The sequence below is a fragment of the Topomyia yanbarensis genome, chromosome 3, assembly GCF_030247195.1.
Source record: "Topomyia yanbarensis strain Yona2022 chromosome 3, ASM3024719v1, whole genome shotgun sequence".
Classification (NCBI taxonomy): Eukaryota; Metazoa; Arthropoda; class Insecta; order Diptera; family Culicidae; genus Topomyia; species Topomyia yanbarensis.
The window spans coordinates 375,044,601-375,067,780 of record NC_080672.1 but is presented as its reverse complement, the minus strand read 5'-3'; the positions used below and the strand labels follow the sequence as shown (position 1 = coordinate 375,067,780).

The 23,180-nt window shown below is 41.1% G+C and overlaps 2 protein-coding genes across 9 annotated transcripts in view; one reads left to right on the top strand and one right to left on the bottom strand.

Moving 5' to 3' along the window:
• Positions 1-6,159, bottom strand: part of LOC131693689 (uncharacterized) — a 47,822-nt gene extending 41,663 nt beyond the window's left edge. The window contains exon 1 of the mRNA XM_058981733.1: positions 5,162-6,159. The gene's annotated coding sequence lies outside the window, so the exon portion shown is untranslated. The remainder of the gene's footprint in view (positions 1-5,161) is intronic.
• Positions 1-23,180, top strand: part of LOC131693686 (probable beta-hexosaminidase fdl) — a 151,341-nt gene that overhangs the window by 98,124 nt on the left and 30,037 nt on the right. For 2 of the 8 annotated variants that reach the window (XM_058981730.1, XM_058981725.1), the window contains one exon: positions 22,040-22,091. The exons of 1 other annotated variant lie outside the window; for it this stretch is intronic. In XM_058981730.1, coding sequence (XP_058837713.1) covers positions 22,062-22,091 — 30 coding nt within the window. In that variant the 5' untranslated portion in view covers positions 22,040-22,061. Of the gene's footprint in view, positions 1-20,760; positions 20,896-21,004; positions 21,296-21,415; positions 21,656-22,039; positions 22,092-23,180 lie in introns of those variants that run through there. 5 more of the 8 variants (XM_058981729.1, XM_058981728.1, XM_058981726.1 and 2 more) reach the window with 5 other exon arrangements.

The following is a 23,180-nucleotide window of genomic DNA, read 5'->3' as shown; positions in this document are numbered from 1 at the left end:
AGTATGCTTGCGCTCAAAACTTTCGACAGTGCATAGCTCTCGTCGAAGCCGAACGCCGCGGCTAAACATCGAGCTGCTACAAGATGGCAGAGTGGCTCAAGAATACGCGCAGCAGTTGGAAGTGGCACTACCAACGGAAGAGCAGCTAGGCGCAGTTGCCCTTGAAGATGGCTGGAGAGATATCCGATCCGCCATAGGTAGCACCGCAGCCACTGCACTAGGTACGGTGGGCCCGGACCGAAGAAGCGACTGGTACGACGGCGAATGCGAGCAGTTAGTCGAAGAGAAGAATGCAGCATGGGCGAGAATGCTGCAACACCGCACGAGGGCGAACGAGGCGCGATATAAACAGGCACGGAACAGGCAGAACTCGGTTTTCCGGACCAAAAACCGCCAGCAGGAAGACCGAGATCGCGAAGTGATGGAGCAGCTGTACCGCGCTAAAGACACACGAAAATTCTACGAAAAGTTGAACCGCTCGCGCAGGGGCCACGTACCACAGGTCGACATGTGCAGAGATACAAACGGGAATCTTCTCACGGACCAGTGTGAGGTGATCCAGAGGTGGCGGCAGTACTACGAAGAACACCTGAACGGCGATGCAGCAGACGACGAGGATGGCACGGTAACGCACCTGGGAGCACGCGCAGAAGACATTACACTACCGGCTCCGGATCTTCAAGAAATCCAGGAGGAGATCAGCCGGCTCAAAAATAATAAAGCCGCTGGGGTTGACCAAATACCAAGCGAGCTACTAAAACACGGTGGCGAGCCACTGGCTAAAGCGCTGCACTGGGTGATTACCAAGATTTGGGAGGAGGAGATTTTACCGGAGGAGTGGATGGAAGGTGTCGTGTGTCCTATCTACAAAAAGGGCGACAAGCTGGATTGCTGTAATTACCGAACAATCACCCTAATGAACGCCGCCTACAAGGTACTCTCCCAAATACTATGCCGTCGACTATCACCAATTGCGAGAGAGTTCGTGGGGCAGTACCAGGCGGGTTTCATGAGCGAACGATCTACCACGGACCAGGTGTTCGCTTTTCGTCAAGTACTGCAGAAATGCCGCGAGTACAATGTGCCCACACATCATTTGTTCATCGGCTTCAAAGCCGCATACGACACTATCGATCGAGATCAGCTATGGCAGATTATGCACGAGTACGGATTCCCGGACAAACTGACGCGATTAGTGAAGGCGACGATGGATCGGGTGATGTGCGTAGTACGTGTCTCAGGGACGCTCTCGAGTCCCTTCGAATCACGCAGAGGGTTACGGCAAGGTGATGGTCTCTCGTGTCTGTTATTCAACATCGCGCTGGAAGGTGTAATAAGAAGAGCAGGGATCGACACGAGTGGTACGATTTTCACAAAGTCCGTTCAGCTACTTGGCTTCGCCGATGACGTTGATATTATTGCACGAAACTTTGAGAAGATGGAGGAAGCCTACATCAGACTGAAAAGAGAAGCCAAGCGCGTCGGACTTGCCATCAACACGTCGAAGACAAAGTACATGATAGGAAGAGGTTCACGAGAAGAGAATGAGAACCGCCCGCTTCGAGTTTGCATCGGTGGCGACGAAATCGAGGTGGTTGAAGAGTTCGTGTACTTGGGCTCACTGGTGACTGCCGACAATGATACCAGCAGAGAGATTCGTAGACGCATCGTGGCAGGAAATCGTGCTTACTTTGGCCTCCGCAAGACACTTCGGTCGAACAGAATTCGCCGTCGCACGAAGTTGACCATCTACAAGACGCTGATTAGACCGGTAGTTCTCTACGGGCACGAGACCTGGACCATGCTCGTGGAGGACCAACGCGCACTTGGTGTCTTCGAACGGAAAGTGCTGCGTACCATCTACGGTGGAGTGCAGATGGAAGACGGCACATGGAGACGGCGAATGAACCATGAGTTGCATCAGCTGTTGGGGGAGCCGCCCATCTGTCATACCGCGAAAATCGGACGACTACGGTGGGCCGGGCACGTAGCCAGAATGTCGGACAATAGCCCGGTGAAAACGGTTCTCAATTGCAATCCGACCAGTACAAGAAGACGTGGCGCGCAGCGAGCACGATGGATCGACCAGGTGGAAGACGATTTGCGGACCCTTCGCAGACTGCGTGGCTGGCGACGCGCGGCCATGGACCGAGTGGAATGGAGGAATCTTTTGTATACGGCACAGGCCACTTCGGCCTTAATCTGTTAATAAATAAATAAAAATTTATAAATTTATAATCACGATCTCAAGCGCGAATGTATAAACGCTCGGTTCCACGCGATCATGAAATCTTAACGCCCCACATCTGAACTGTACACTCACTATCATAATCATGGCCTGCTGCAATTGGGCTTAAGGGGATCTCCTCATCCGAAAATCGAGTACTTTATTAATTATTATTTATAACAGAAATATTTAAAATTTCAACATTTAATCACCAAAATCGTCTATCCCGTCCGAAAATCCATTTGGAATTTTGGAGTTCTTGGAAGCGATGAAACCTCTTGGCTTCATTTCTAATTTCAAAGATCAGAAGTTATTTACCTCTGACTTTATATTAGCGCTTCCTCTAGCTGTTATATTTCGCGACCTCTGAAAAGAAAAATTTTAGGCTTTTACACGAAATATCATTTACCTATACTGTCCATTAAAGAGTCCTATATGATGTTTTGTTAAAAACGAGTTATCTGCTGGATTGTATTCTGAATCACGTTTGCTTCACAATGCATAAATAAGACTGCCAGTTTGTTTATAAAATATTAAGCAACATACTATAACATGGTTGTCCTATCCATAAGGCTCAATGAAAATGTATATCTTGTACGGAGTATTTCTCGACTTGCTGTTTTTTTAATATTGAACACTTGCTTTAATGGGAAGCATAGTTTATAGAAGCAGTAATAGATATCCCCACATGGATTCGTCAGAATCGCACTGTTCCTGTGCGAAGAGAGCATTGCGATTTGTCGAATTTCTGCAAAATAGTATCTAAAACGTCTTGTGACGAAACGCTGTAGACCATCGGGACACAATTTCTACGCGTGGCATGGTAATAGATCACGTGGACGCTCTCCACAATATGTACACTTTTCAAGATTCCCAATGCAGGAGTCATCCCCCTGATTATGTGTGCATTTGCCATACCAGGCCTTATTACTACAATGGTCCGCTTGCTTGTATTTTGTGCAAAACATAACGCGGAGCTCAAACAGCTAAACAGCCAGACGTACCTTGTCGAAGAAGATGTACTTAGGTAAAGCAGTCCCAAAGGACACCCGATACGAGCTTGAAGGGAATGCAATTTTGTACCGTTCTATGCGATTTTCATTTAAAATCTACACTTACCCCAGCAAGTGACCCTTGAAACAGTCAACCCCATACCACGCCGTCGATCTCGACTATGTGAGCAGGCATGTAAACGCGGGAGCCTTCCATAAAATACTTGTCGCCCACAACGTCATTTACTTGGTTTAGACAGATTTTTCAATTCTGAGCTTATCTCGGCGAACATTCGAGATATCTGTCATAGCTGAATATTTCTGCCCCAGTTTTTTCGAAATCTTTAGAATACTTATCGGATTATCTTTGATTTGAAAGAGGATCAGACCGAGTTTAATGTGTATGGTTTTAAACGGTAAGTCGGAGTCTTCGATGACGAATCTTGATCGACATCCATTTTGCCAATAGCTGGATCGTTTCAGGAGAATTATTTTATACACGAGCCTAAACCTCGACGCAAGATGAAAACTTTTGTAATTACAGGGGATTATAAAAAATTGAAAAATCGAGTCAGGGGATGTTAAAGCCAAAATTTGACCTCCTATCTTAACTCGATGTATGACTTGATGTATGTATGATGATGTTTTCTTAGCAACTCACACAAAGAATGTGTGAAAGTTGGATGAGTATTGTTTGCGACATAAGCGGAATGTTGTGACGATACTTGAACTGGTAATTCAAATCTAAAGATATGTACTGTAATCTAAAATCCACCAACCAGATCACTGGTTCTAAACATGGTCTCCTCGGTGTACTGGTTTTGATATAGGAATTTCAAAAGAAGCTTCGTCCGTCGCCTTCAAACACCTAGTGTCAACTTGTTATACAGTCAAACACGAACGTGATTCGGTCAATTTTTATGGAAATTGGTTTTTTCGATGGTTTCAACCATTGAAAGTGATTGAAGTTTACAACCATTGAAAATAATTATAAGGTTTGGTGAAAGAACAAGTATTCAAATAAATCCTTCGGTTTGTTGTTAGATAGCAGTGGCATGAATTCCGTGATAAAGCGTCTGCTCAGTAATCCGATCTACACGTCCGCTATCTAGACTCATTCGATTTGCCTTCAGATTTCAAATAAGCATTCCTAGTGGGATTAGAAATCGCCTCAAGGGTGGACCGTGGGTGAAGAATATTAGATCATAATGAAATACAAGAATCTAAGAAAAAAGTAAACATTAAAGTGATGATGATTATTAGGTATAGTGTTAGTTTTAGACAAATTACTATTATAATAACAATTAAAATTATTCTATTGAATTTTGGAAACATGCTATGCAAAAAAGACACCGCCGCGTAAAATGCCGCTTCAAATAAACGTATTGAAAAAAATAAATGCAAACTGCCTTTTCAGATACAACATCTGGATAAAAATTTAAATGTGCTAACGTGAAACGAAAATTCAACCCCATCTGATTAATAATTAATTCTGTTTCGACAGACTTTGCAGCTGATTCTCAGCGCCCAGGACGATTGCAGAGCTAGTGCTACGATCCGATACTATGAGACCAAAGCGTTTTACCTCCTCGACGGATGCAATTTAACAAAGTATAACTAATAACATTTTCAAAGCACCAACCATCATAACACTGATAACAACAGCCCATTTAGCAATACCCTATCAGCACCACGGCTCCTTAACAGTTATATAAATGTTAATACACCATCGCATCATTTCCTTCGCCCCCACCACCCCTCTTTCGCTACCAAAAACAGTGACAAGAAAACGTTCGCCAAATTGTGTTTCCCCGTTTCCGAATCGCGCATTTTCCAAGCCACGGCGGCTGTCGTCACATCGCGCATCGGAATAGGAACTAGCATTATCGTCCCTGCCGGCTATACCCGGCTGGGTAGTACTAGATCGATAGTTAACTCTCACCAATTTTCCGCACACAGCCCGCTCGCTGTTCTCCTCCTGTTACTGTACGTATCGCTTCAATTCGCCAATTCACGCAGTCCTTTGCGTCCGCCACTCCAAGGCCATGCACACTTCAATCTGAGCCCGGTAACAAATCGCTATTTAACTGCAAGTTCACGTCACTCAAGCACCCAACCGAAGCTCGAAGAATTGGCGTGTAAGAATCCCATGAAATTATATTCGATAAATTTACCACCCTTAACGCCACGCCGCGGCTGGAACGGATTTCTTTCCCCTAAACACTTATTCATAAATAATTCAGTGTGATGGTTTCTTTTCTACCACTTTCACGATTCGTAGTTTTTCTTTGTCAGCGTTGATTACATTATTTGGAAATCAATCAATGTTTCCAATCTGTTGGGTGTGAAATTGCACTGCCACTACCTACATCCGTAGGTTACCATTCCGGAATGACGATAACAAACCAGCTAAGTCTAAGTTTAAGGGTCACGCCGATTTTTTCTTATTGTTGCTCTCGGTCCTTCCATAAAGCCGTTCACTCAAGAACTAATTCGCTTATTCGAACGCGTTGAATCCTGAACCTTGCGACTACTAGCCGCGGTGGGTGGTGAACATAGTTTGTATATCCTATCATCATGGGAATGGAAAAAAAATCGTGCGGAGGTATCCTATAATTCAGTACGTCAACCAACCTGCTGGTTAATGACGTCTTGGCTATTAGCCACTGGAGGTAGCATTGATGATGATAATGACGATCATTATCATCAGACCCCCCTCGTAGCACGGTCGGTTGGTTGTGATGGCAATGAAACGCACCCAAACAAAACTTCGTTCACCATACCACTACCACCACGTACGCACACCGGATAGAGTTAAAAACTTTTGCTTTTACCCGTTAGCGTGCATAGATCCTAACTTGACTCAAAGAGGATGGAATTTCCACGGGTGCTAACATAACACCCATAACACGCGAAACAATACGATGTGCACGCCACGCTTCCTTGAATGGGACTGAAACGGGATGCTTGTTTTCCATTTTTCCTACCGCGCGCGCCAAATGTGGCGGAGTTGACGACGAAGAAAACGGTTTCGACCGTTGGATCTCCTTCTTGCGTCGGCCGCCACTAGTCTGTGTTTGGTTGTGTTGTAGCTGATGATAAGTGCTACAATAATCCTCGCTCTCAGTGAGTGGGTGGAATATCGGCGGGGGAAATGCATACGAGGATATGCGTGGTACTACTTCGTCCTATCGCGGCTTTTAGCTTTCGTATAATGGACGATAAAAAGTTTCGCTTCGATCGTTGCCAGGCTAGTCTTTAAACTCGTTAGTTTTTTATTAATTTTTAAACCATGCTACCGCTTTTCGGAACCCGTTTGCCCTTACCCTAAACATTGTGTTAGAGATTAGAAGTTACTTCCACTGAAATTGCCGTGCTGTTTGTTATATTTTAGTCGAGAACTACGTGCCAAGTTTTATCGAAACCTCGTAAAAACCGTCCCATTTTTCGTCAGTAACTGACACCAACATTGCTGCCAATTAGACGATATATTCAAACTAACTCTAAATTGGCGCCAGTCAGACATTAATCGGTACCACTCAGTTGTTTTAAGCGTTCACACATGCTGTGTGAACTGTTTGGACATATTCTCTCATATACACTCTCAATCTCTCATTCCAAACGTACCAATGCTCGTGGCCTTCGCGGTAACACAAACCAACAAGCAATTGAAATCATCCATTCATATTTGCGTCCCCCGCGATCTCGCTAACATCACAACAACCCCGGTAATTAAATGAACGTTTTTGCACCTATAAATTTACAAACGTTATAGCACGTAAAAATTTACACCAGTCGCGCGATAATGAATCGGTTACGTCCGGCAATCTGTACCACGGCTCTAGAAGCCTCGGTCCACGCGTTCAGCTGGACGTATGACCGGGAACTCTAGTGACCAAACAAAAAATGACGCTCATATCCTCTAAATAACACATTCCCTGGCGACATGACCGAGAACTCTAGTGATAAGGACGAATCTTGATCGACATCCATTTTGCCAATAGCTGGATCGTTTCAGGAGAATTATTTTATACACGAGCCTAAACCTCGACGCAAGATGAAAACTTTTGTAATTACAGGGGATTATAAAAAATTGAAAAATCGAGTCAGGGGATGTTAAAGCCAAAATTTGACCTCCTATCTTAACTCGATGTATGACTTGATGTATGTATGATGATGTTTTCTTAGCAACTCACACAAAGAATGTGTGAAAGTTGGATGAGTATTGTTTGCGACATAAGCGGAATGTTGTGACGATACTTGAACTGGTAATTCAAATCTAAAGATATGTACTGTAATCTAAAATCCACCAACCAGATCACTGGTTCTAAACATGGTCTCCTCGGTGTACTGGTTTTGATATAGGAATTTCAAAAGAAGCTTCGTCCGTCGCCTTCAAACACCTAGTGTCAACTTGTTATACAGTCAAACACGAACGTGATTCGGTCAATTTTTATGGAAATTGGTTTTTTCGATGGTTTCAACCATTGAAAGTGATTGAAGTTTACAACCATTGAAAATAATTATAAGGTTTGGTGAAAGAACAAGTATTCAAATAAATCCTTCGGTTTGTTGTTAGATAGCAGTGGCATGAATTCCGTGATAAAGCGTCTGCTCAGTAATCCGATCTACACGTCCGCTATCTAGACTCATTCGATTTGCCTTCAGATTTCAAATAAGCATTCCTAGTGGGATTAGAAATCGCCTCAAGGGTGGACCGTGGGTGAAGAATATTAGATCATAATGAAATACAAGAATCTAAGAAAAAAGTAAACATTAAAGTGATGATGATTATTAGGTATAGTGTTAGTTTTAGACAAATTACTATTATAATAACAATTAAAATTATTCTATTGAATTTTGGAAACATGCTATGCAAAAAAGACACCGCCGCGTAAAATGCCGCTTCAAATAAACGTATTGAAAAAAATAAATGCAAACTGCCTTTTCAGATACAACATCTGGATAAAAATTTAAATGTGCTAACGTGAAACGAAAATTCAACCCCATCTGATTAATAATTAATTCTGTTTCGACAGACTTTGCAGCTGATTCTCAGCGCCCAGGACGATTGCAGAGCTAGTGCTACGATCCGATACTATGAGACCAAAGCGTTTTACCTCCTCGACGGATGCAATTTAACAAAGTATAACTAATAACATTTTCAAAGCACCAACCATCATAACACTGATAACAACAGCCCATTTAGCAATACCCTATCAGCACCACGGCTCCTTAACAGTTATATAAATGTTAATACACCATCGCATCATTTCCTTCGCCCCCACCACCCCTCTTTCGCTACCAAAAACAGTGACAAGAAAACGTTCGCCAAATTGTGTTTCCCCGTTTCCGAATCGCGCATTTTCCAAGCCACGGCGGCTGTCGTCACATCGCGCATCGGAATAGGAACTAGCATTATCGTCCCTGCCGGCTATACCCGGCTGGGTAGTACTAGATCGATAGTTAACTCTCACCAATTTTCCGCACACAGCCCGCTCGCTGTTCTCCTCCTGTTACTGTACGTATCGCTTCAATTCGCCAATTCACGCAGTCCTTTGCGTCCGCCACTCCAAGGCCATGCACACTTCAATCTGAGCCCGGTAACAAATCGCTATTTAACTGCAAGTTCACGTCACTCAAGCACCCAACCGAAGCTCGAAGAATTGGCGTGTAAGAATCCCATGAAATTATATTCGATAAATTTACCACCCTTAACGCCACGCCGCGGCTGGAACGGATTTCTTTCCCCTAAACACTTATTCATAAATAATTCAGTGTGATGGTTTCTTTTCTACCACTTTCACGATTCGTAGTTTTTCTTTGTCAGCGTTGATTACATTATTTGGAAATCAATCAATGTTTCCAATCTGTTGGGTGTGAAATTGCACTGCCACTACCTACATCCGTAGGTTACCATTCCGGAATGACGATAACAAACCAGCTAAGTCTAAGTTTAAGGGTCACGCCGATTTTTTCTTATTGTTGCTCTCGGTCCTTCCATAAAGCCGTTCACTCAAGAACTAATTCGCTTATTCGAACGCGTTGAATCCTGAACCTTGCGACTACTAGCCGCGGTGGGTGGTGAACATAGTTTGTATATCCTATCATCATGGGAATGGAAAAAAAATCGTGCGGAGGTATCCTATAATTCAGTACGTCAACCAACCTGCTGGTTAATGACGTCTTGGCTATTAGCCACTGGAGGTAGCATTGATGATGATAATGACGATCATTATCATCAGACCCCCCTCGTAGCACGGTCGGTTGGTTGTGATGGCAATGAAACGCACCCAAACAAAACTTCGTTCACCATACCACTACCACCACGTACGCACACCGGATAGAGTTAAAAACTTTTGCTTTTACCCGTTAGCGTGCATAGATCCTAACTTGACTCAAAGAGGATGGAATTTCCACGGGTGCTAACATAACACCCATAACACGCGAAACAATACGATGTGCACGCCACGCTTCCTTGAATGGGACTGAAACGGGATGCTTGTTTTCCATTTTTCCTACCGCGCGCGCCAAATGTGGCGGAGTTGACGACGAAGAAAACGGTTTCGACCGTTGGATCTCCTTCTTGCGTCGGCCGCCACTAGTCTGTGTTTGGTTGTGTTGTAGCTGATGATAAGTGCTACAATAATCCTCGCTCTCAGTGAGTGGGTGGAATATCGGCGGGGGAAATGCATACGAGGATATGCGTGGTACTACTTCGTCCTATCGCGGCTTTTAGCTTTCGTATAATGGACGATAAAAAGTTTCGCTTCGATCGTTGCCAGGCTAGTCTTTAAACTCGTTAGTTTTTTATTAATTTTTAAACCATGCTACCGCTTTTCGGAACCCGTTTGCCCTTACCCTAAACATTGTGTTAGAGATTAGAAGTTACTTCCACTGAAATTGCCGTGCTGTTTGTTATATTTTAGTCGAGAACTACGTGCCAAGTTTTATCGAAACCTCGTAAAAACCGTCCCATTTTTCGTCAGTAACTGACACCAACATTGCTGCCAATTAGACGATATATTCAAACTAACTCTAAATTGGCGCCAGTCAGACATTAATCGGTACCACTCAGTTGTTTTAAGCGTTCACACATGCTGTGTGAACTGTTTGGACATATTCTCTCATATACACTCTCAATCTCTCATTCCAAACGTACCAATGCTCGTGGCCTTCGCGGTAACACAAACCAACAAGCAATTGAAATCATCCATTCATATTTGCGTCCCCCGCGATCTCGCTAACATCACAACAACCCCGGTAATTAAATGAACGTTTTTGCACCTATAAATTTACAAACGTTATAGCACGTAAAAATTTACACCAGTCGCGCGATAATGAATCGGTTACGTCCGGCAATCTGTACCACGGCTCTAGAAGCCTCGGTCCACGCGTTCAGCTGGACGTATGACCGGGAACTCTAGTGACCAAACAAAAAATGACGCTCATATCCTCTAAATAACACATTCCCTGGCGACATGACCGAGAACTCTAGTGATAAGGGAGAATTCACCATCTCTTCTGTCATCGGAACCGTACACTGAAAATTAAGTGTAAGATTCACGATCCGCGCAATCGTTTCAAAACACACGCGAATATGCGAATGGAAATAGGGTTAAAAATAGAATTTATACACGTGAAGTTACATACACGTTAGCACATGCGACCGAACACGTTAACGTACAAACGCTAGAGCCCTTCGCGATGATACACGTAATGATGGAGTACCCGTAAACATGAATATCACTTACAGAGTCACGTCCCGCTGCAATTGGCACTAATTAGGGGGGGTTACATTTCCCTGCTCGTCAGCGGTTGTAGTGAGTTATTCTGACGAGAGCCCTTCTGAGACCCTAGCTCTGAAGCTCAAGTAGGACGCTCCCAAGAAAAAAAAATCGCTAGTTAAAGTGCCAACTAAGAAAAATAGCCATTGAGCATAATTGTAGCTTTTCATATTGACATCTAACAGAAAGTTACTTTAAAATGCTGGTTGCAATACGGCTCGGTAGTGGTGCATCGAAGGGACCGGGAGGGCTTATTGGACCTTTTTTATGTTGCATTTTTTTTCCTACCTCCTTCACCTGACCAAACCAAAGTCCAGCCGTAAGTAAGTGTTACAGCTATATATGAACTGATCGGAATACTAATATTCTTTTTGCATGTGCTGTATGTTTTTGCCTTTCTCACATTTCAATTATGTTATTGCCGTTTTGCGGTTGATCGTTGCAATATCTGATTGCTTTCTCTAATATATTGTAGTATACGAGTCATACGTCCTTTTTTCGAAAATCAATTAGCATAAAATTCAGAAAAAATACAGTTCCTTCCAGTCGACTGAATCTAAATTGCCAGGTCGTTTAACTCCTTCTACTAGATTTTCTACTGCCACCTCGACCACTTTGTTTGCCGAGTCGTACGTTCTTGTAGGCTTCACTGAATGAATGTCTAATTATATGTTGTTTCTTCTTTTGCTGTTTCTTTCTCAAAAGCACACGAGCATATGGAAACGACTACACGGTACATGCGCATTAGTATACGCTAAATTACAAATGCGTGGCATAGGCGACCACGCGATAAAACGAACGCGCACAACAATATACAAACGCTCAAGCCATTCGCGATAATACAAACCCGGTCGGAAACGCAATCATTCACGCGTACCTATGCCACTGGTTTCACAAACATATAAACGTGCACGCATTTAAATCAATGTAGGAGCAGTTATGGATTTATAAACGCGGTGTCTTGTGCTAACAAACAAATGCCCGCTCTCGCACAAACACGAATCATTCTCGTTCGGAAGCTCCCACTCTAAAGTACAAAACCTTTATGCACTAGACAACAAGTCTCGGGACACCATTTATGGAGACTTTCAGTGAGACGGGGGAGCTCACTTTGTCCTTTCATTTGAACCGTACACTCAAAATTAAACGCCAGAATCACAACTCACGCAATCGATCATGTAATCACGAACATCTGCGCACACTTCCGCCCGCGATCTCGCATACATAGAAACACCTTGGTCAATACGTCAGTACTTACGAATTAATAAACGCCATCTCAAGTGTGATTATAACAACGCCCGTTCCCACGCGATTAATAGTTGGTCACGTCTGGAAGCCTCTAGCTCTGGTCCATTCCTTCAATCTAGCTTTAAAAAAACCCATATTAGAAAACTCAGTGTACCAAGGCCGGATACTGTAGTAATATGGGGTACTCGCATGGTGTACCGTACATGGTCATACAAACGAATTGATACACGCGAAATCACGCGACACACATACGCTAATGCAATCGAATCCAATTACACACAAACGCTCGAGCCCTACGCAATAATAAAACGCGAACATGCAATTATGATCTTCCACAAAGTCTGAAGCTTCGATTTCAAAGTTACCGTTGTACAATTATAGCACTTAATAATTCAAATTAATGAAAATCAGTGAAAATTTTGGTTTAAAATGATTTTGCATTTAAAATTAATTGAAAATTAAAACTAATTTGAACTTTCTCAACAAGTTGAAAATTTTTCGGTGTCCGAACCCTATGGATCCTCTCCCTGGATCCGCTCCTGATGTTCGCGATCTCGCAACCATTAAAATGCCCTTGCGCTGAAGAGAATGTTAACACCTACTAATTTACAATTTACAACACGCTCTCAAGTGCGATTATACAAACACACGTTCCCACGCGAACCTGAATCGGTACCTTCCGGAAGCCCCTACCCTCGTTCCTAGTAGCCTAAGTTCATGCATTCAGTTGGACAATTGCCCAAAAAAAATACGCTCATATAGGGTAGACGAGTCCTTATTCATCTCATTAGTCAGGATGTCACACTATTTTAATTGTAACTCGGCTTACATGGTATCAGCAGCCTTGCTTCGTTTCTAAGAAGCTGTAACATAAAAAGTCTGGTTTGAAAAATGTAAAATAATCGCGTTTGAGAGGAACAAAAAGTCGAGTACAACGCACCCTTATTCATCCTACTATTTGGCTAGTGATATGAGGGAACTCATTCTCTTCTATCATCTGAGCTTTACACTCAAAATTAAACATCCGAATCGCGGCCCGTACGAGCATTCTACAACCGACGCGAATATGTAAATGGTCACACAGTTATACAATTGAATATATACACGCAAAGTTACATACACGCTAGCGACATACAAACTCACGTGATCAAACGCGATAACATACAAAAGCTCGTGCCCTCCGCAATCATCTACGCACGCCGTTGAATAAGTGAACTTTCACGTTTAAGTATAAACGCGGTCTCTAGCATGAACATATAATTGCTCGTTCCACGCGATCATACAACTTCCACGTCCCCACATCCGATTAGTAGACTCGATATCACAATTAGAATTATGGCCCACTGCAACGGGTCTTACCCAAAGTTTTAGTGGGAGATATTTCCCGTCTCGTCTGCAATTGTGATTAGTGATTCTGACAGGTAGCCCTTCCGAGAACGAAGCTCTACTGCTCCAGTTGGACCAGTCTCGATAAAAGATATTTTTCAAGAGCTTTAAATGCCTGATAAACATTTCGGGAACCTGTTCTTTTGAACATTGTAAGGGTTTGTCCGAAAAAAAATCAATCTTCATTCTATCTAAAAAAAATTGAAGCAACTAAAAAAAGAATTCTTAAGTGATTAGTTGCATTAAATATGAACCTGAAGGATCCATCAGTGTACATTAGACTGCCCAGAAAAGTAACGAATTTTTGAAAACTCAGTCGGCCCATCCCTGATTCGATTCCTAGTCCCACCAGGAGTACTTGCACCAAATTTGAAGCAAATCGGACAAGTCTAGCTACCGGACCAACATGCCTGAAGTTTGTATGGGATTTTTGACAATTTACATGGAGAAAACCCACCAACTCGCATTTTTGCCGCTAGGTGACACTATATGCATCGTATTATCACTGTAAGTGAAAATAAGAAAGATAATTTAATTGGCTACAACTTTGTCGAAGACTGCTAGTGAATCCGGCTTTGTTAAAAAAAAGTTATTAAACTTTTAACAAAGTGATGTCTGAGTCAGTTTTGCATGGGGCCTAGCAGTGCATAGTTGTGTACTCGATGCACACGAACTATACATTTTTGTAAAAAAATGCTTAGCTTAAAATATGTTTTGGTTGAAAAATTTTAGTTCCAACTGTGACCGCATAGAGGGCGCCAACACTAACTTTTCATAGAAGAGAGATAGAATATCAAAATGTTCGGAAGAATTATTGCAAAATGTCTGCTCTACAACTTTGTGGTAGACACCTAATTTCTATCTCTTTTCGTTAAAAAGTTAGTCTTGGCGCCCTCTATGCGGTAAAATGTGGAACTACAATGTTCTAACCAAAACATGACTCGCATGCTAGGCCCCATGCAAAACTGACTCAGACATCACTTCGCCAAAAGTTTAATAACTTCTTTTAACGAAGCCGAATTCACTAGCAGTCTTTATCAAAGTTGTAGACAGTTAAATTATCTTTCTTATTTTCACTTACAGTGATAATACGATGCATACAGTGTCACCTAGCGGCAACAATGCGAGCTAGTGGGTTTTCTCCATGTAAATTGTCGAAAAATCGCATACAAACTTCAGGAACGTTGGTCCGGTAGCTAGACTTGTCCGATTTGCTTCAAATTTGGTGCAAGTACTCCTGATGGGACTAGGAATCGACTCAGGGGTGGGCCGATAGGGGTCATTTTTTCCTGTCACTCTAGTGTACATGCTAATATAGAAATTACACACAAATATATAAACGAAAAAAAGAAAAAGGAACTTATGGGAATCCATCGGCAGCGGTGGGTAATCGTTGTAGACACAGCAACCACCATATACAATGTAACAAACCCGCTATGCTTGTAACCGCAATGGCAATAGTCTTATAAAAATCTATCTCGGCAATCGAAAGGCAAACAGAGATGAACAGCAGCAATTTCATTGATATTAATCGTCGACAGGTTTTCAGTGGTGATCTTACGTGGTTTTTCTTTTGTCGGTTCTCACGGTAAAGAGGGACAAGTGTGTCTTTACCAGGAGGCATGCTGGTGGACTTGAGTGATTCGTAGTTATGCTGCCTAAGCTCGACCACCATCAACAGAAGACAAAAGCTAAGGTATTAAGCCTGTTCTAGTGACTCTACCACTTCTAGTTTTTCGATCTGTATACTTCACACCCTTGCATTCTACCCCGAAATCTCTAGCTAATTGAATGTCGTTAAAATGTAAAAAAATATATAAAAGAATTCGAATGCTTTCCGGTGTATTTCATGTGCGATTAAACCAACGCCTGTTCTCACGTGATCAAGGATTGTTCGCGTCTGGAAGCTTCTACGTTAAGTCCTAGCAGTCTAGGTCTATGCTTTCAGCTTTCGCCCGAAAAAAAAACAAACTTATGCGTATCACAAATCTCAGGACCCCACTGCCGGATATTTCAGTGATATGGGGAAATGCAATCTCTGCTAGCATTCGAACAGTACACTCCAAATTGCCTACGCGAATATAAAAATGATCGCACGGTTATGCAATCAAATTTATACACGCGATGTAACATACACACTAGTCCACGCAGTCAAAGGCGTTAACATACAAATGCTCGAGCCTTCCCGATTATTCACGCACAACCTACCACCGCGGTCTCGCAAACATGCAAAATGGTCTCAAGCGCGAACATATAAATGCTCGTTTCCACGCGATCATGAGCCTCGACGCCCCCACATCCGAATCTTCCACTCAATATCAAAATAAGAATCATGGCCCGCAGCATTTGGCCTAAAGCAGTGTTGCAATGGACGACATTTCCCGTCTCGTCTGCAAGTGTAGTGAGTGATTCTGATAGGAAGTGCTTCCGAAATTCAAGTTCGACAAGCCTCGTCGGACCAAACTCAAAAAAAAAAATCGCGCGCTGAATTCGAAAATGTAGTAAAAAAATTAAGGGGATTTTCTTATTCAAACTTTTAAAAAATTTGATTTTTTTCTTTGCATGTTTCAAAGGTATACTTGTCTACTATGTTGTGTTAAATAGGTTTTTCGATCCGCGCATCAAAAAACTTGCTACTGGCCATTGTTCGAAGTGGCGTCCTGGCCGCCATGGGACGCTCTCGGCTCGAGACACGCACCACAGGTAGAAACCTTTTCATGACATTATGCGCGTTCCCAGAATGCTTTGCCTTGCATTGTATATGTGTGCAGGTCCCGAGAACGGCTCAAATTCGTGTTTATAAATCACAGAACTTTTTTTTCTTGGTTTTGGCTGAAATACCACCACCATTTTTTTAGTGGGGCTTCGTGGGCTTCATATTCGTAATCAGCCATGTCCAAAACCCATAATTCCATGTAATTGTTACAATATTTTGACTACCACGAATAATTCAGCGAAAGTGTTCTCAAAACTTTAAACGAGCTTATCTCAAAGCATGATTTTTCAAAACTGCGTACTCATTTGAAAACGGTTCAATTTAAAGACTTCATTTTCGACCTCTGGAAAGAAAACCTTTTTCATTGGAGGAATGACCTATAAAATCTACAAATTCTTCGTATTCACTATTTTTAGTAAAGCCTTAAAGTGGAAAAAAATAAAAAATCGATCTCAAAGCTTGAGATCGCACGATTACGTCAAATTTGAAGTTTTTTACCCGTTCCTAGGTCATCCCTCCAATAAATTTAGTTTACTTTGGCAGAACGTCACCACGGTCGCCATTTAGTTTTTTCGTCTTAAAAAAAATTGTGAATGAGGACGAAAATATAAGCTTTTTGAATCCTGAAACTGTTTTCTTTTATGTTTTTTTCATTTTTCCACAAAAAACTTAAGATTTTGCTTACTTGTTGGTCGTTTGAATAAGAATAATAGGGCATTGCAAAAAAATTTTTTTTTGCAATGCCCTATTGTTCTTCTTTTGCAGAAGTCGAACGGAATCTTTTTGATCTTTGTCCGAATACGAAAAGTTGGGGTTATAGGGCCTTTTGTCATTCATATTAACTTTTATCATTTTCTCGTGCATATATCTCTATTATTCTTCACTTAATTTTAATAAATTTACCTTGTTGAACGTGGAAAATTCTTAGGAACAAAATAAAAATAGATTCGTTACCGGTAAAATTAAGAAACATCAAATTATCTGACATATAGTCTCGATTTCACATTTTTATCATAAAATCGTACATATTAACTCCATTCAACAAAGTTCTTTTTAATTTTACTACTTACTTACTTACTAAAAGTATTTAGTGTAAAATACGCTTAGGGATCACATGAGAAAAGTTCTGGAAAAACAGGGAAAGTTGAGGTATTGGGACATTTAATGAAAAAAATGTAATTTGTACAGTTAATGTCAAAAAATTTGATGTTTCTGAGTTTTACCGCTAACGTATTTATTTTTGATGTATTCCTAAGAATTTTCCACGTTCAACAAAGTACATTTTATGAAAATTAATTGAAGAATAATAGATAATATGCACGAGAAAATCATAAAATTTAATATAAATGTCAAAAAGCCCTATAACCCCAACTTTTCGTATTTGTACAAAGGTCAAAAAGGTTCCGTTCGATTTCTGAGATTTGTTTACATCAGTAAAACATCAAAATATGTATGATTTGCATCACTGACCAAAAAATATTAAAAATAGAGGATTTTGGGGCCAAAATGACCCAGCACCCCGCTTTCCCGTATTTATCTAAAAATAGGAATACCTCCATTCAAATACTAAGATTTTCTCATTTAAAAAGAGGTATAAATTGTAATTTTCTGATTGCTACTTCAAAAGTTATAGCATTTAATATATTTTCCTCCATATTATCCCATAGTACCAATTTTAAAAATTTTAAGCGAAATGGGCGGGAGACTAGAATTGCCCAAATGATGTGAAATTTGGCATCTGAGCTTGCTTTGACATTTGTCACAATATGAATGAGATTGATTGCCTTCGAGAAATAAAAAAAAAAAATTGCTATGCCCTATTGAACATGCAGCACAATGGGGTAGACACCCTGAAATTTCACCCCATTAAACATAATGTACGGATGTACAGATTGAGAGCCGTTACTCAAACAGAGTTGTTCGTTTTACGAAACAACATCAAGCATAACATCGAATATTAAAACGCTAAAGTCATCATTTGCGTATATAAGTATGATTCAATCGGAGTACGACTACACGATCTGGCACCAGTTACCTCTGAGCACGCGCTTTATCAACTCACGTCTCGTTATTTTGACTCTGTTAGGGAAGATGCTTATTTTGGCTCTGTTAGGGAAGAAGATGAATGCTTATGGTGAGAATGCGATTAGACCTATCTATTTCTTCCTATCCGACCCGGAATTGAGAGCACAATGTGGTACCTTAGAACGAACTCTTTGCACATATAAAGGAAAAATTAATACGTGGCAGGCTCAGTTATCAGACTGCACATTACGGAAAACCATACTCGGAAAACTCTAAGAAAACTCGTCTACGGAAATCAAATCCAACATGTAGTGTACAATACCTTTACTTGAACCACAAACGGTAGCTAAATTTGTAACTTGTGTCAACGCCACTATGACCACTGCGAAAGCGAAAGCAGTTTCCTTCCTTACGAAAGACGACGGGATCATACTTGTGACCAGTAAGTGCAAGAAGCAACGAAGAGAAACATCTGATCGCGAGCATCATAACAGTAACATTTATTTTTGCTGGCGAAGAAACAAATATATCCCCGCCCTGAAAAAGATCTTCGCGCACTTCAACGACCCTGAAATTGTTACTATCCGGTTTCATACACTGCGTCTACTATTACCACAGAGTATCAGAGCGGCAGGAAACAAGGCAGTGCACACACATTGCGATACAAGTTTCAAGTTAGCCTTGTTTGGCAAGTGATCTGTGGATGTGGAAAAGTATTCATCATCTGCGATGTTTCACTGTGTCCGATCAAAAAAAAAGATCAAATTATATGTGAATGTAGTGATTTTCTAACAGAAATTCCGTAATATTCTATTCAACAAATCCTTCAAAAAAGGGATTGAAACGTTGTAAAAGCTAGTTAATATTTCCGTTAATTCGTGTTTAGGATCATTCGCCTCTTCTTTCTGGCTAGAATAATCTGTTTAAAAAAATCCCTATGTGCGGAGTTGGGAATCGAACCCAGCTGCGCTGCGTGCAAGCAATTAAAATTATTCTATAGAAATGTATTACAAACTTTGAATAACTTCCACAATTTTCATCCGATTTTTGCCTCTAAGTGTTTACTTTTGTTGGTTATAAGCAGATACTCAAATATTGACATTCGTTTCTCTATTTTTTGCAAGCTATTGTTATCAGCGAAAATTGCTAATTCGGAACATTTGGTCAGCGTCCTATTTAGATATTATCCTTCATTTGAAAAAAAAGGTTTATATTTGTTTTCAGTGAAACTAAACAAACTGTGGCAGATATTCCTTGAACATGGTTTTCCGACAAAACTATTTTAGCTGATTCGTATGATACTGGATGGGTCAAAATCAAGTGTCAAAATAGCCCGAGGAACATCTGACTCGTTTGAGATGTGGAGAGGCAGGGGCGATGTACTCTATATTCTAATGATCAGCATAGTACTTAACAGTGGAATACGAAGGTCTGATGTGTAAAGAAATGGATCTTACATGCTTCTTGGCTACGCGGGCTACACCGACATCATTGGCGTTGATCACAGAGTAGTGAAAGAGGCATTTGCGCATTTTAAAAGCTGCGGTAATCAGACTAAAAACAAAGTCTGATTAGACAGTACATGGTAGCAAACTGTGTTGATTTCGAGGTTTAAATCGATGGGTGATTGTCGACAAAAAGAACTTGAATTTGATCACTGTATATAAGGATACTAGTCCAAGCGATTTACTAGTTTTTTCCGCGTTACTTTGATTAAATCTGTTACTTTTCATTTTTCGTAATAAGCAACTGCTTGCCGGCAGTTACGTATGTGTATCGGTATATTACTTGTGAGTCGCACAGATGCTGTAGTATAACACGAACACAGCGGTATTTTTGTTATCCAAGAATCGCTTCACCTCAAAGGTCTAAACGCATTTGAAAGAATTAATTATGAAACGAAAAACAAAAATTAGAAATTTATTGAGCCGTCAACGTACAAAATTAAACGTTCAGTTCAATTATTCAATCAATATTCGTCATCAATATTTTAGCATTTTACTATGCGCCATACTGTACCAATAGTAAGAGTATAAGTCAGTGAACATAAAGTACGGAAAACTTGATTCGGCAGAACCATATGACAAAGTTTAGCTGTCGGGAAAACGGAAAACTATACAGCTTTGGCGCAGCCACTGAAGAAACCTCGATTTGAACTCTAAACTGGGTTAAACGGTTCCAAAGTAATGCCCTTCTTTGCCGGTGGCCCATATATATCGAGGACACCCTTTATGCTTCATAATGCCCTATAGGGCTATCACACTCTCGTTTTCTCATTTTCCCTGCACATAATAAAACTCATCGGTAACGATGGCGGCAGCAGCTACGGTGGAACCCGGTGTCACTACGAGAGCCGCGACGCTATCTTTAGTTGGTGCTTACGAGCTGAACTTGAGAAACGTATATTCGGTGTTTGCGTTCGTTCGTTCTGTTCATCGTTCACGCCTTAGTTTGTTGAAGAATTGTGTGTGACTTTTGTTCTTCTGCCGTAACTAACACTAGTGCCATAATAGGGTAATTTGCTAATGTTTCACGGGAAATTGAAATATGTAGTTTACGGGAATCGCTAGTGCCTGTTTTATTTAGAAGAAACATATAAACTACTCTACGGAAGCTTTTCCACGATGAACAAGGGCGACAGTGTATCCCCATTGAAACTTGGCCTTAATCCCAACCTAGTGTCTTTTCCATCAATTAAACAGTGTATGGTCTATTTTTGCTTCAGGTTGAAAAATCTAATTATGAATTTGAAAATATCATCACCTAGACGAATCGTTTGCTCACAGTGAAGGTCACGCTAAGAAAATGTTTCTCCAGAAACCGAACAAGAGCCAACTATTAGAAAATTACCCTAGTTGTGGCAAGAACCGTATTCGTTGTGTTTTCAACGAACTTTTCTCACCGAATACCGAAGGTAAAGGGACAATGCAAAGTTGGTTAAACTTGGTGATGGTTTTGCACCGCTTTCTTCTTCTATTGTACGGAACTACAGTTGAATGTGTCATGCCAGATGAAGAAGCAGAGATTGCGTTCGGTAACTAGTATTAACCTTCGCGAGATCTGCTGTTGACATTAAAAATTTACTCTTATAGTCTATAGAAAGTCGGCACAGCACGGTGAAGTTATTGTTATGAAAACAACGGTGAAGAAATGATATCTAGGTCCAACAATCGGGATCACTGCCAACGCTCCAATGTTTTAGTAATTGTACACCGAATCAATTTCGAATATGAAAATACAACACAGCATTTGCTACGGAATCCAATCACTTACGGTACGGTTCGGATTAAAAAAAATCAATCTAAAGTTGGAGATTTGTTTTCGGCGTGTACCTTAAACGGATTTGTCCTCCAGCGAAATGGTGAACCTGTGGAAGACTGTAGGGAGAAAAGAGCTGACTGTGCAAGCAACGACTGCATCCTGGCCCGGTTTTCTCTGACAATGCTGTGTTGCATAAATCGAACTCAATTATTTCGAGCAGATAGAAATTTCATGATTGATTTCACTAGGATACACCGGAAGCAGTTTTGTTGTTGGCTTAATTGGCTAGCTGGGGGTATGAGGGACTGTGCGGGTTTTGTAGAGCATGCAATCTGTGTAATTCCTCGAAATGAAATAATTGTTACTAATGAAAGACTTTTCTCCGATATCATTCCAGGTATGCTTTTTGAAACATTGAGATGCTGCTAACAAATGACTATTTCAGTAAGGTTAGTGTTTTTCCAATATCTAGCGTAGATACTCCCTGATTCATTCTACTTATTGGATCCCGTTATTTAGGGAACTGTGTGCTATTTCTTTTCAACGCAGTGTATAACTGTTCGACTTAAAGAAAATGATGTTGGTGCCTAATTAAAAACCTTTTTTAAACTTTTTCAACTAATATTTAGTCACTTTTTTCTTTTTTAACGGCATTCAACAGCCAGAGATTGCCAGTACCGTCTTTACGCATAGGTACTCTGGACCTCATACGTAGGATGAATATAAAATCATTCTATAGACTATACAGTAGAGATCCGATTTTATCAGCCCCAAATTTCATCTACCCCCGATTTTATCAGCTTTTTGACCCGAGTTTATCAGCTTCGTATGAAAATTGATAGTTGGTAGTTTGATGGGCTCTAGCAGACGAACCGAGTTGAATTCGAGAAAATCCTTTCTTGGGCATATATTTCATATCTTAGAAAATAATTTTTTTTTAATTTTGCACTGTCAGGCCACCTTAAGGGGAACTTAAAGCAAATAATCAGAAAGGGTTGCAAGGCTATATCTAAGAACCAAAGAAGAATATTTTAAGAGCTTCGTTTTATTAAAAAGACGAAAATACATGTTCCGATTTTGTCTATGTCCCTCTTTTACCAGCCTAAAATTCGCCAAGGGGCTGATAAAAACGGGTCTCCACTGTACTTCAGAAAATAGTCGCGCTAAATTGTTCATAACTTTTTAGCGTGTGCGTGTAACAATAGATCGGTAGCAGCTCGAAATCGCACATTGCCCCGTATTCCATGTGATCAAGATGTTTAACCCTTCGGAAGTCGCGCTTATGGCCCACTGAACGAGCAGCCGCTGGTGTCCTAACACGATTTCTCTAGATTTTCAGAGTTGCGTGCACTTAGTGCACTAGCACGACTGCCGGAAGGTTAAACAGCATCAGAGCGGCAGGAAACAAGGCAGTGCACATAGGGTAGACGAGCCCTTATTCATCTCATTAAACAGGATATCACGCTATTTCGTTGATAACTCGACTTAGAGTTAGTGGATTGCGCTTAAATAGGTATCATCATCTTTGCTTCGTTCCT